At 39.7% G+C, this 15,514-nt stretch overlaps 1 protein-coding gene across 1 annotated transcript; it reads left to right on the top strand.

Moving 5' to 3' along the window:
• Window positions 1-225: 225 nt before the first annotated feature.
• On the top strand, window positions 226-14,778 carry LOC145798734 (two-component response regulator ORR24-like). The gene is made up of 6 exons (XM_082887520.1): window positions 226-783; window positions 11,600-11,752; window positions 11,829-12,218; window positions 12,470-12,546; window positions 12,711-13,270; window positions 14,665-14,778. Exons 1-5 carry the CDS (start codon window positions 624-626, stop codon window positions 13,245-13,247), a joined length of 1,317 nt encoding a protein of 438 aa, XP_082743646.1. The 5' UTR covers window positions 226-623; the 3' UTR covers window positions 13,248-13,270; window positions 14,665-14,778.
• The last annotated feature ends 736 nt before the right edge of the window (window positions 14,779-15,514 follow it).

Raw genomic sequence — 15,514 nt, 5'->3', positions numbered from 1 at the left:
TGATAAAATATTCAATTCAAAAGGAAACATATTATTTTGAATTAGATGCTAATGACCTCTCAATTATTGTAAGAATAGTAAATAACTATTTTGATCATCGATTTTAGTTCAATTTCTAAAATAACATTATCAATCGGATTAGATTGACATTATATGAAAATTTTAAGATCAAAATTGATGCAAATAAATTTAGTGTCCCCCCCCCCCCCCAAAAAAAAAAAGAATAAATAAATAAATAAATAAATAAAATAAAATTCAAAGGGTTATTGGATCCGGTTTTGTCTGCTTCGGAACCAATCCGTAGATGAGTGAAGCTCAAGTTTATTACTTGTATTACCAGGAAACTCCACTTCAATATTTTCCCCTTTTAGTTTGTCCGTTACTTGGACCGTTACTTGGACATCCTCTCCCCAATCATAGTGATCCCCCTTAGATTTGCTTCTCCTATATTTCTTTCCCTCTTCATAAACTTTTTCATGGAGCCATTTTCCTGCTTGATTTTCCCGAGAAAATTCTAGTGATATCCTAAGAGAAAACCAAAACAAAACCCACTTTGCAAATTGCATATATCTTGCTGAAGATATTCTATTTCTTCGAATAATAATAATAAAAGTGATTTCATTATGTCAAAGATTGATCTTCATGTGAGTCTGAACCGGGCGGCACCACCGCAAAGCAGAGTGAATGCCAACTTTCCGGAGGGTTTGAGAGTTCTTGTGGTTGATGACAACGTTGTCTGCCTCAAACTTGTTGCTGCTCTTCTCAACAAGTGTCGCTATAAAGGTTTCTATTCTCAATCCCAATATATATATATATATATAGACATATATGCTTGAAGATCACAAATAGGGTTTGGTTTATTATTTGAACAGGTTCATAATTCTTGAAGATACGAAATTTTTTTTTTTTTGGGTAAGTAGAAGATACGAAATTTTATGTAGAGAGTACTTATAGAATATAATTCTTAGACTTTTTTCTTTGAATTTTAAATGTATCCGTGTGATTCCTAATTTTAAATGTATACATTGTATGTAACATAACTATAATAGTTACATAAATTGATAATTTCGAATTGTAGAATTTATAAATTAATTGTGGACATCTTATTAGGTTGCTTGTGATTTTTCTTTTCTTTTTTTAAAATGATTTTGCTAGTTTTGGGTTTGTGAACATAATGGAGTTATAGCATTTTTGTTGTATCTTTGCTATGATGTTCTTGGCATCCTTTGCTTTTATTGTTTGATGTCAATGTATTGTTGCTTGTTTATTATAAATAAAGTGCTTTTTTGCTGTTTCAAAAAAAAAAAAAGAGGCAAATTTGGGCAATTGCTCTATTTTTCTCTCTTTATTTTTAAAGCCAACAGCTAAGGAAGTATAATGTTACTAAATTGTTGGATATTAAAATTTAAAGAAAATTACAAAAGAATCTGAATTTTTAATTTTTGTCAATTTAAGTTTTAAAATTTAATTTGTTTTAAATTTAAACCATCAACCTATTTTGTTAAGTAAAGTGGATGAAAAAAAATAGTATTTTAGTCATCAAACTCAATGTATGTGTACATAAAATATATAAAACACTTTTTTTTGTTGATTTTAATGACTAAAATATCATATTTTTCGTTGATTTTACTTATCGGAAATAGGGAGGTAGATGGTTTAGATTGAAAAAGAAATAAAAAATTTATGATTTAAATTGATAAAATTAAAAAATAATGTTTATTTTATTACAATGGTCAAACTAGAGTCCCCCTCAAAATTGACCATTATTGTGGGTCTGACTAGTTCTCGATTATAAAAACACAAAATGAATTTGAATTTTACAGTTTGGGAATTAGGCAGAAGATCATGTCTTCCCTATCAATCAAGGTTCATATTCCAATATTTTTGTTTAGTTACTCTTACAAAATTTTCAAAGGGAGTTCAATCAAAACATATAAAGCCAAACAAATTGAATTTAATTCACTGTTTCATAGAATTTTTTTTCTAAAACTACATTCCTTACTTTAGAGAGCAGAGATACAGAAATCTTGACTATTGAAAGGGTCATTGAACTGTTAGGCTTATTTATTCTAAAATTTTGTGCATTTTGATATGTATGCAGTTACTGTAACGCCCTCAAAATAATAACATTAAACCCAACAAATAAGACAAGCGTTGATAGATAAACTAACCACCTTCTATCATTCATTAGGATTCCATTACATAAGTATTACATGTTAATCTCATAACAAAATGCCCTACGGGCTTACAGCTTTCCAAGTTAACACTTGGTTACAACAAAGAGGTCTAACTCGTTTACACATTAAGCCCTTGGCTTGAAATTACATGTAATACATCAAAAGTAAAACGACAAAACTATGCCCGCCACTAGCCTCCCAGCTATGTCCTTGGAGGTGGCATGCTTCCTGTACCTGAAAATGATGTTCCCATATAGGGTGAGCCACAGCCCAGTAGAAATACACTAAACCAACCATGGACAATGACTAAAACATTAGCAATTGATAGTTGGTCAACACTGATACAATCACATAAATTACATATTTATGTCAACGACTTACAAGTCCCATTTACTTTTCATTTTTTTTTCCATTTTCAACAGATAAGCATGCTAGCTCTATCATCATTTCCACAGATATGTATAAAAACTATATCTCACATTCAGATAAGCATAAAAGCTATATCCACAATCTCAACAGATATGTATATCAACAATATCCACAGATAAGCATACAAGCTGTATCCACACTCTACAACAGATATGTATATCAACAATATCCACAGATAAGCATACAAGCTGTATCCACACTTCACTTCACAAAGATAAGCATATGAGCTCTATCTTCACTTCTCTAGACAAGCATATGAGCTCTGTCTACGGAGTACATCCCCTATCTCCTCCAAATACCTATCCGGTTTAGAGGTACATCCCCTATCTTCCCCTAAACCGCGGAGTACATCCCCTATCTCCTCCTCTACACATAACGTATATAAACACATTGGTTCTATATACAATCACACAATACAAACAATTAATGTATTCTAGCAACTGTCAAGTTCCATAACACATTCCATTGATTAGTTTCAGTTTGCCTAATCAACATACATTGTCTACAACAATCACGACTATCCTCCACCGATAGCCCAAAGCAGTTATTTCTAAAACAGAAAATAAATGCACAAATGGATATTCAATCAACATTTCATTTCCTCATTTCTCATCAATTAATTATCCCAATTAATTAAACAATGTAATTAGGCCATTTTCCATAATTACCATTTCAACCCTTAGGTTCCATTTTCATCAATGATTCAACAATCATTCCATTTTTCTATGCCAAACATGCATCTAGGTTTATTATGAATAAAACCCCAACTTTTGTAAAATTACACAAAAGCCCCAAACTTTCACAAAATTACCAAACCAAGCCCAACATCTCAAAATACCAAAATTTAAAGACAAAACCCATAGAGAGGAGTAGGTTATCCCTACCTTGAAGTTTAAGCCAAAAAGGAGATGAAGACTCCAAGATCAACTTGCTCCAAATCCAAACTTTTTCAGATTAAATCGAAGCTCTCAACGCCCTCTATCTTTTTAACAAAGGCCCTAGGCTAGATTCACACCCTAGGGAGATCAAATCTTAGAGAGAGTGTAAGTTTAGAGTGAGAGAGGCTCGGATTTAGGTTTTGGATGCAAAAGAAAGTGAAAAAGTTAAGTTTAAAATCGCTGCTGTCCGCTGATATAAAACACGCTCGCTCGAGCGAAGGATTGGTCGCTCGAGCGACCAGACACAGAAAACTCTCGCTCGAGCCAAGAAACACTCGCTCGAGCGAATAAAAACCCAGACCGCTCGAGCCACGAAAAGCTCGCTCGAGCCAGAAACTACAACTCTCAGGTCCAGAACCGGGGCAACACTACTCTCGCTCGAGCGACAAACTCCTCGCTCGAGCGAAGGACCAAAAATCTGGGCAGCAACACTAGGCTCCCAAACACAACCAACCTGTAACAAACCTGCCCAACACATCCTATAACTCAAATACAAAGTACAAAGGATGCAAACACGAAAATAAACAACAACCAACATCTACGGACACATGTCCGGATCACTGTACAACAAGGGTAAACCCGGGATCGCTATAACCTCCCCCCCTTAAAGAATTTCGCCCCCGAAATTAAGCACAAGTTTTCAAAAACAGGTTTTCCTCCATTTTAAACAATGTTACAATTTAACATTCAACAATTCGACCCATTACCGGTCATCCCATCCCTTTAACAAGAGACATTACACAATATGTAAACAACATATGTACTTTCAACATGCATCAACATTATGCACTATCTTTCCAATTTCAACAATATATTTAACACATATAATGTTATATTCAACTTCCATATGAGGCAAGTTCCAAAACATACTCCCAATAACTAAAACATTTTCAATGTTTCACAACTTAAGACATATATAAAAGCTCTTAAGTTCAACAAAATGTAAAAATTTAAATACAAGATTACATATCAACAAACAAGTCCGGATATTTCTCTCGGACTTCCAACTCACGTTCCCAAGTGGCTTCCTCCACTCCGTGATGTTTCCACAAGACTTTCACCAAAGGAATAGTCTTGCCACGCAGGACCTGCTCCCGCCTATCCAAGACTCGAACCGGTCTCTCCTCATACGAGGCATCCTCATCTACCTCTAAATCAGTCCAATCCAACACATGTGATGGATCTGGCTCATACTTCCGAAGCATACTCACATGAAACACGTCATGTACTCCGGACAACTGCGGCGGTAAGGCTAACCGATAAGCAACCTCACCTATCCTCTCAAGGATCTCAAAAGGACCAATAAACCGAGGGGATAACTTCCCACTCTTCCCAAACCTCATCAAACCTCGCCTAGGTGATATCTTCAAAAAGACATGATCACCTACCTCAAACGCCAAAGGCCTCCTCCTACGGTCGGCATAACTCTTTTGTCGACTCTGGGCTGTAACAAGCCTCCTACGGATAAGCTCAACTTTCTCCGTCGTCTCCCTAACCAACTCCGGACCCAACAAAGGTGCATCACCCACCTCGGCCCAACAAACTGGAGACCTACACGGTCGGCCATACAAGGCCTCAAACGGTGCCATACCGATGCTAGACTGAAAACTGTTGTTGTAGGCAAACTCTACCAATGGCAAGTGCCTCTCCCACGTCCCACTGAAGTCCAGGACACAACCCCGAAGCATATCCTCGAGGATCTGAATAGTACGCTCGGACTGCCCGTCAGTCTGAGGATGATAAGCCGTACTAAAGGTCAACTTAGTGCCCAAGGCACTCTGCAAACTCTGCCACAACCTAGCAGTAAAACGAGGATCTCTATCTGAGACAATCGTCACTGGGACCCCGTGCAATCTCACTACGTCCCGAATATATAAGTCGGCAAGATGATCTACCGAATCTCTCACGCGCATAGGAATAAAGTGCGCCGATTTAGTCAACCGGTCTACAACCACCCAAATAGCATCACTACCCCGTTGAGTCCTCGGAAGACCTACAACGAAGTCCATAGTGACATGCTCCCACTTCCACTCGGCAATAGGCAAGGGTTGCAACAAACCCGCTGGCCTCTGATGCTCGGCCTTCACTTGCTGGCAAGTAAGACACTTCGATACGAAAACAGCCACATCTCTCTTCATACCCCGCCACCAAAACTGGCGACCCAAATCCTGATACATCTTAGTACCTCCCGGATGCACCGCAAGGCGCGAATGGTGAAACTCTCGGAGTACTTCCTCACGGCAAGACTCCGGTACAAACAAACGGTTTTGGTATCTCACACTCAGGTCGGGATACACCGTCAAACCCTTCTCAACTTTCCCACTGGAGATCTTCTCTCGGAGGGATTCTACCTCAAGGTCACCTCTCTGTGCCTCCAACACTCTAGTCACAAGTGTAGGCTGCGCAACAACAGAAAACAAGGCCGCAGCCTCGACAGATTCGCCCAGTAGCAAATCGAACTCGCCAAGTGCTCCCAACATCTCCCATTCCCGGATGGCTATACAAGCTACATCACTAATGGTTTTCCTACTAAGGGCATCGGCCACAACATTGGCCTTTCCCGGATGATAATGCAACTCAAAATCATAATCCTCGATGAACTCCATCCATCTCCTCTGCCTCAGATTCAAGTCTCTCTGTGTAAACAGATACTTCAAACTCTTATGATCCGAGAATACCTCGAACCTCTCACCATAAAGGTAGTGCCTCCAGATTTTCAAGGCAAAGATCACAGCTGCTAACTCTAGGTCGTGTGTGGGGTAATTCTTCTCATGTATTTTCAACTGACGTGAGCCATAAGCTACCACTTTCCCCTCTTGCATCAACACACAACCCAAACCCTCTCGTGAGGCATCACAATAAACCGAGTAACCCAACCCTCTCTCCGGAATAATCAACACCGGTGCGGTGGTCAATCTAACTTTCAGCTCTTGGAACGACTTTTCACAAGTCTCACTCCACTCAAACTTGACTCCCTTCCGAGTCAGTCTAGTCAACGGTGACGCTAACCTGGAGAAATCCTTCACAAACCGACGGTAATACCCAGCTAATCCCAAAAAAACTGCGGATCTCAAACACACTCTTAGGCTGTGCCCAATCTTGCACTGCCTCAACCTTGGATGTATCAACAGACACCCCTTCCCCGGATACCACGTGGCCTAAGAATTTGACTTCCCCCAGCCAGAACTCACACTTCCCAAACTTGGCATACAGCCTATGGGCTCTAAGTAACTCAAGCACCACTCTCAAGTGTGCCTCGTGCTCCTCCTCAGAAGACGAATAGATAAGAATATCATCCACGAAGACAACCACAAATCGGTCTAAGAACTCCCGGAAAATCCGGTTCATCAAGTCCATAAAGACTGCCGGTGCATTGGTAAGCCCGAATGGCATCACCAAAAACTCATAATGGCCATACCGCGTACGGAATGCCGTCTTAGGAACATCTTCCTCCCTGACCCTCAACTGATGGTAACCCGATCTCAAGTCTATCTTAGAGAAACAACGGGAACCCTTCAACTGGTCAAACAAATCATCTATACGGGGCATAGGATACTTATTCTTAACCGTAGCCCGATTCAACTTCCGATAGTCAATACACAATCTCAAGGCACCATCTTTCTTTTTAACAAAGAGTGCCGGTGCTCCCCACGGTGAAACACTAGGGCGAACAAAGCCCTTCTCGAGCAATTCCTGGAGTTGAACTTTCAACTCAACCAACTCTGCTGGAGCAAAACGGTAAGGTGCCATAGAAATCGGCGTCGTACCAGGCACTAAATCAATAGAGAACTCTATCTCTCGGTGAGGTGGCAAACTAACAAGTTCTTCGGGAAAAACATCCGAATACTCACAAACCACCCTCGGTAACACAATCTGAGTCTCAACACACTCGCTACTCTCAAAGCTAGCAAGTAACCCACTAAGCTCACTTCGCCCTCGCGAATCATACCCCGGTAGCAAAACACTACCAACCCGGTCTCCCAAGAAATGGAACCACTCCCCGCTCAAGGTACATAACGTGACCCTCTGGCGGTAGCAATCAATAACAGCCCGGTATGACGATAACCAGTCCATACCCAAAATAACATCAAAACCCTTCATGGGCATGACAACAAACGGAAAAGGAAGCCTATAATCGGCGACCTCTATATCACATCCTCTAACACCCTGTTTCAGGATCAACTCACCACCCAAAGGCGATACCACACAAATAGGAGATGCTAACTGTGCTAACTCCAATTCCAAAACAGATGCAAATGCAGCAGACACAAAAGAATGAGATGCACCCGTGTCTATCAACACACTAGCAACCGAGTTGCAAAACAGAAAAGTACCTCTCACCACTGATGGAGCCGGTACTAAATCCTGCGCGGTAACAGCATATACGCGCCCCGTAGGCCCCTGGTCTACCTGCTCAACTCTCGGAGCAAAAGACTGCTGCACAGACTGGGATGACGAAACTCCCGGATTGGCCCTCGAGGCCTGCACAGACTGAGCTGGCTGAAAACCCTGCGTCTGCCTAGAACCAGACGCTCCCGAAGTGGCACACAACTGTGGGCAAAACCTCTTCATGTGCCCAGGTTGTCCACACTGAAAACAAGTCAAGAGCTGCCCCCTGCCCAAACTCTGACTCTGCGGTCTAGCTGATGAAGAAACAGCTTTCTGACCCCCACCCTTCTGCGGGCAAACAGAAACCTTGTGACCCAACTGGCCACACTTGTAACAAGTGAATTCTCCCTGACTGCCTCTCCCCGAGCCCACACTAGGCACTGGAAAGGTCGATCTAGAGACTGCACCCTGAGACTGCTGAGGGTTAGAACCCCTCTGCCTCCTGCCATCACTCTGACTATCTTGGCTCCTCTTGGAGCCTCTCTGCCCCTCATCCTCCTCCTGCATCATAAGCTCCATATGAGCTGCAGCATCTACCAGGTGTCTATACTCTCGGATATAAGACCCACCAACTCTCAACTTGAGGCCCCGCCTCAACTTCCGCTCAAACTCATAGCAACGGCGTTCCTCAGACGCCACCAGTTCAGGTGCAAACCTAGACAGACTGGTAAAAGTAGCCTCAAACTCGGCCACTGACAAGCCCTGCTGATTAAGCCGGCTAAACTGATCCCTCAGCTTCTCCCTAGCTGCTGCTGATAAAAACCTCTCCTGAAAAGCATTCACAAACGCCTCCCAAGTCCCACCAACACGAGCCTTCTCGTACTTCCACCATTGACCCGCATCTCCCTTCAGCTGGAAGGATGCCAAGGTCACTTTCAGCGCTCCGTCCTCGATGCCAAGCATCTCAAACGTCTTCGTTGTCTGTTCGAGCCATTCATCTGCCTTAAGCGGCTCTTTAGGATCCCCGATAAACTCGTCCGGATTACACCGAAAGAACTCCCTTTTCAAGAAGGAAGGCCCTGTCTCAGCTGCCTGATTCTCAGCCCTAAGAATACCCAAAGCTCCTGCTAACTCTCTGGCCAAGGCACCCATAGCCTGCTGACCCACTGGTTCAGCCACATTGGCCTGCCCCACTCCCTCCTGCACTGCCGGAATCTCACCCTGTAACGGTACTTCCTGCCTCGCAGGTCTACCTCGCCTAGCACCTCTTCCTCGTCCTGACATCCTAATAAAGGCAACACAGAACGTTAGCACATTCATAGGTGTGCCGAAACTAAACACTCACGTCCTAATGCATGGACAAGTGTAATTCACTCCACATAAGCACATAAACACATAAGCACTTACGAATTTCATTTCCGGATAATGATAGTCCCAAGACGTTACTAGAGTTCCGGTTAGAAATAGCATTGATCAAGTGCTTTTCCAACAAGACTCCCAGAAACTCAAGGATCCAATCAACATCCTAGAAATTAAATCCCATACCCACATAGTCACATAAGCATGTTAGCATTTAAGCACATAGCATATGATACTACATCTAAGTCTCTATCAAGCGAGACAAACCCATTGTGATCCTAATCACTTCCCACGTACCCAAAGTATTCGAACCCGGTACGCTCTGATACCAAGTTGTAACGCCCTCAAAATAATAACATTAAACCCAACAAATAAGACAAGCGTTGATAGATAAACTAACCACCTTCTATCATTCATTAGGATTCCATTACATAAGTATTACATGTTAATCTCATAACAAAATGCCCTACGGGCTTACAGCTTTCCAAGTTAACACTTGGTTACAACAAAGAGGTCTAACTCGTTTACACATTAAGCCCTTGGCTTGAAATTACATGTAATACATCAAAAGTAAAACGACAAAACTATGCCCGCCACTAGCCTCCCAGCTATGTCCTTGGAGGTGGCATGCTTCCTGTACCTGAAAATGATGTTCCCATATAGGGTGAGCCACAGCCCAGTAGAAATACACTAAACCAACCATGGACAATGACTAAAACATTAGCAATTGATAGTTGGTCAACACTGATACAATCACATAAATTACATATTTATGTCAACGACTTACAAGTCCCATTTACTTTTCATTTTTTTTTCCTTTTTCAACAGATAAGCATGCTAGCTCTATCATCATTTCCACAGATATGTATAAAAACTATATCTCACATTCAGATAAGCATAAAAGCTATATCCACAATCTCAACAGATATGTATATCAACAATATCCACAGATAAGCATACAAGCTGTATCCACACTCTACAACAGATATGTATATCAACAATATCCACAGATAAGCATACAAGCTGTATCCACACTTCACTTCACAAAGATAAGCATATGAGCTCTATCTTCACTTCTCTAGATAAGCATATGAGCTCTGTCTACGGAGTACATCCCCTATCTCCTCCAAATACCTATCCGGTTTAGAGGTACATCCCCTATCTTCCCCTAAACCGCGGAGTACATCCCCTATCTCCTCCTCTACACATAACGTATATAAACACATTGGTTCTATATACAATCACACAATACAAACAATTAATGTATTCTAGCAACTGTCAAGTTCCATAACACATTCCATTGATTAGTTTCAGTTTGCCTAATCAACATACATTGTCTACAACAATCACGACTATCCTCCACCGATAGCCCAAAGCAGTTATTTCTAAAACAGAAAATAAATGCACAAATGGATATTCAATCAACATTTCATTTCCTCATTTCTCATCAATTAATTATCCCAATTAATTAAACAATGTAATTAGGCCATTTTCCATAATTACCATTTCAACCCTTAGGTTCCATTTTCATCAATGATTCAACAATCATTCCATTTTTCTATGCCAAACATGCATCTAGGTTTATTATGAATAAAACCCCAACTTTTGTAAAATTACACAAAAGCCCCAAACTTTCACAAAATTACCAAACCAAGCCCAACATCTCAAAATACCAAAATTTAAAGACAAAACCCATAGAGAGGAGTAGGTTATCCCTACCTTGAAGTTTAAGCCAAAAAGGAGATGAAGACTCCAAGATCAACTTGCTCCAAATCCAAACTTTTTCAGATTAAATCGAAGCTCTCAACGCCCTCTATCTTTTTAACAAAGGCCCTAGGCTAGATTCACACCCTAGGGAGATCAAATCTTAGAGAGAGTGTAAGTTTAGAGTGAGAGAGGCTCGGATTTAGGTTTTGGATGCAAAAGAAAGTGAAAAAGTTAAGTTTAAAATCGCTGCTGTCCGCTGATATAAAACACGCTCGCTCGAGCGAAGGATTGGTCGCTCGAGCGACCAGACACAGAAAACTCTCGCTCGAGCCAAGAAACACTCGCTCGAGCGAATAAAAACCCAGACCGCTCGAGCCACGAAAAGCTCGCTCGAGCCAGAAACTACAACTCTCAGGTCCAGAACCGGGGCAACACTACTCTCGCTCGAGCGACAAACTCCTCGCTCGAGCGAAGGACCAAAAATCTGGGCAGCAACACTAGGCTCCCAAACACAACCAACCTGTAACAAACCTGCCCAACACATCCTATAACTCAAATACAAAGTACAAAGGATGCAAACACGAAAATAAACAACAACCAACATCTACGGACACATGTCCGGATCACTGTACAACAAGGGTAAACCCGGGATCGCTATAGTTACGGCGACAACAAAAGCAACAGAAGCTCTTAAAATGTTGAGGAAGAACAAAGAAAGCTATGATATTGTGATTACTGATGTTATAATGCTTGATATGAACGGTTTCGAGCTTTTGGAGATAATAGGCCTAGAAATGGACGTGCCAGTAATAAGTAAGCTCATCATTTCTTAATCAGTATACATTAACTTGGATGAGATTAAATCTTAAACATAAGTTTGGAATTGCAGTGATGTCTGCAAACGATGACCAAGAATCGGTGATGAAGGGGGTAACACATGGAGCTCGAGACTACTTGATAAAGCCAGTTCGGTTGGAAGAAGTGAAGAATATTTGGCAGCATGTGGTCCGGAAAAATCTATTTAATACAATGAAATTTGGCACCATGCAAGCAGGAACAAATCAAAACCCCCCAATTCCATCTTCAAAGAGGCAAAGGGAAAAGAGCAATGAGGAAGAAGAAGAAGATAATGAAACAAACACTCATTCTAACGAGGAATCTTCAGCTCAGAAGAAGAAGAAGAAGAAGAAGAAGAAGAAGAAGAAGAAGAAGAGGGTTATTTGGACTGGAGTGTTGCATAACAAATTTGTTGATGCTGTTCGGTGGCTAGGAGTAGATAGTAAGTCTTGGATCTTCATTTTATTTTATTTTACAAGCTTAAAAAATTTACACCAGATTGATTCCCAATACATATGGCTTGATACTTCCAATAAGGTTACACTGTAATCCATACTTAATCGTCTTTCGATACCACTATGTAAAACCTTGCTCCTTGCACTAGCTTAGCTGCTAATATCACACAAACATGACAAAGGTATGTATTGGGGTGTATCCTAACATTATTGGGTCTGTGGTTTTGTACCTTTGCAGAAGCAGTTCCAAAGAAGATACTCCAAATCATGAATGAACCGATGATCCCTCGAAGTAGTGTTGCTAGCCACCTTTACGTGAGTTTGGTCTTTCCATCAAGCTTCCAAGATGGCATTCTAGGCTATGAGTCCTCTGTTTTCTATATCCTGCATCATGGACTAGTCAGATATGTAATGCAAGTGAAACTAAACTGTGATTCTTTAACTGTTTGTTTTTTGATACTCCTTTTTCTTGATTGCAGAGGTACAAAAATGCCTTAAGGAAGGAGAACACAAAAGCTAAAATGAGCCAAGAAAGCGAGGACAATATCGATTCAAACAGAACAAACGGGCTTCTATCCGATACAATCACCACATCTTGTATTAATCAAGGCCTAAACACCATCAATCATCACAATAGATTTGCAGAACAATACATAAGTACTGGGATCACCTCATTTGGTAGCCAACTTCAAACATTTGGTGCTTCTACATCAAATGCAAAACTCCTCCAACAAAACCAACTACCTCCCAAAGTAGTAACAGATCAAATGAGCCCAACCGTGATTGGAAGTGTCCCTCCATCTCCATTTTTTGAATTGAATGGGATGAGGTTTCACTCTATTAATTTGAGAGCAAAGATGTTTGATGACAATGTCAAGATGTCTTCTTCTCATCTTCCTAGCTTTAGCACAGGACAATCTGGTCCACGCAGTATGCCTGTTGGCTTTGGGCCATATTCATCCTTTTCAAATGCTTGGAGCTGCTTCAAATCAATTGAATCCAATTTCTCAACCTGATTCTCTTGCCATGCTGCTTCCATGTTAGTTATCCTCACTTTATCTTTCTGTTTGGTATATTTCTTTTTATTTTTGTTCCCCAATATCATTGAATTCTGTTTGATTTTTAGTATTTTGCTAATTTTTCTTTTTCCACTCCTATATCAATGAAACCAAAATTGAAATAATCCTATAAATTGACAGAATTTCAAGCTTTCAGACCATAAAATAAGAATGTTATATCAAATATTACACTTCAATTTGAGAGCAGATTTCACTGTATTTCTTCCTTTAATAAATTTTTGATTGATGGAGTTTCAGTAGACACTGTCTTTGCTTTGTTTTTATTATTCTTTTACTTGGTATGGATATTAAGTCAGCTACATATATATGTACCGAGTGAACAATTTTGAGTTTTATAGAGCTCATCATTCTGCTGTTTTCCAATTTCATGGCAACATGAAGGAAGAAATTTAGCTAATCTCAAAGTAAAAGAAGAACCAATTGACTCAATCCGAAAAGGGCAGTTTCCTGGATGATGATCTCCTTAGCATTATGGTAAAACAGGTGACACATTTTTCAGCTGTAATTCCTCTTTTTCAGAATTAGAAATGTCTCCAATCCATTGAAGGACAAACATATTTAGCGATTTTTTTTTTAATGAAAAAAAAAAAAAATTCCCCATGATTGATTATTGGGTCTTTGCTTTTGATTGCCTAGGTATGTCAGTCTTTTCTCAAGTCACACAACCCTAGTACCCATAGACACACGAAGACACTTGTCAAGCATATCCAATAAGAGAAAAAGGCTAATTAACATGATCATGTGCCTTTTTTAAAATCAGTTTTAAACACTATCCCACAAAGGCAGCTTGTGGTACACTAATAACTTCTGAAAGTACCTTCTTTAATTTGATTGATAACATCTTGGGTAATATTTTGTAAATAAATCCTACCATATATACTAAATGGGATTGGACTCCTCAAAGCATGAATCTCTTTCAACCTTAGGAATTACGGTAATGAATGTAGCATTAAGGCCCTTTACAGTTCTCTCATTCTTGTAAAATTCCTAAAACAAAGACCATAACATCCTTTTTAATGATGCTCCAAACCTTCTTGATAAAAGAAAAATTAAACCCATCGGATTGCTTCACTGCTTGCAGCTTCTTCAACAACAGATATCACATTTTACATGTAGCCAATTGGATTTGGACTTGATTGAAAAAATTATTAGGTTAACTTAACAATAGTTGTGACGTGCAAGACAGATCATTGATGCAGTCATGAAACACACTAGTAATAACTTAAAATTATTCCATTAAAATATCTAACATTTATGATTGATTCTCTTCAACTGCTTATATATGAATCTATATAAACAAGGACTTGTAACCGTTTCTTGACACTTTTTTGGCTTCTGTATTGCAATTTAGCAGCAATTCGGCTCCTAGTCGTAATCACAGGGTATCCTACTTTAAATTGAAGCTAATTTATGAAAACGATGATGAAGAAGAAGATTTATCGATGCCTACACTGATAGAAGATTTTTCGTGTTCATGATTGTTTGGAGATGCTCTCTATATTTTGAGATTTGAAGATTGATGCTTTCTCTATGGGAAGGCAAATGATAGTTTTTAAAGGGTTTAGACTGTGGTGTGATTTACTGATCGGATAAATCATGATTTATTCTAGATTTCTTTACATTGTTAGATGTCCATAGTACATGTATTAATTCTCTAGGATATATATTTTTAATTTGCCTCATTTTATGGAATTATGGAAGTTGAAAAACATACCATCATAAATCATTTTTGTGTGGAATCTTAAGTTTTGCTTGTCTGGCGATCTAGTTAAAGGGACAATAGGACTTCTTTTAGGGGTAATTCCTGATGTTTTTGTTGATTTTGATGCTTTAACTGTAATGGAAATGATGTCTACTGGTATGGCCAAAGTGGTGATTCTAGAATACTATCTAATATTGTTCACGTGTATAAATCTTTATGGGTGGGACAATTTTAACCCATCTTTATTAAGTAGTTAGGAGATAAAGGACGACTCACATAGTGCGTTTTGCAGTTCGTATAAAAATAATGATATATGGTATTATGGGACTATATAATGCCATTTTATGAGGTATTTATAATTGAATCATTTCATTAGGTTGTTGCCAAATTGGGCAAGAGATGATCCTCTCAGTTGTCATTTTATATAATCAATATGCAAACTTGTGAATCATTTTTTATTTTTTTTAATTGCCTCGTATGTTTAATGTCGGAAGTTGAAGGA

This window comes from Camellia sinensis, chromosome 9 (assembly GCF_055761805.1).
Source record: "Camellia sinensis isolate YWXY chromosome 9, ASM5576180v1, whole genome shotgun sequence".
Lineage (NCBI taxonomy): Eukaryota > Viridiplantae > Streptophyta > Magnoliopsida > Ericales > Theaceae > Camellia > Camellia sinensis.
This window is presented reverse-complemented; position numbering and strand designations above follow the sequence as displayed.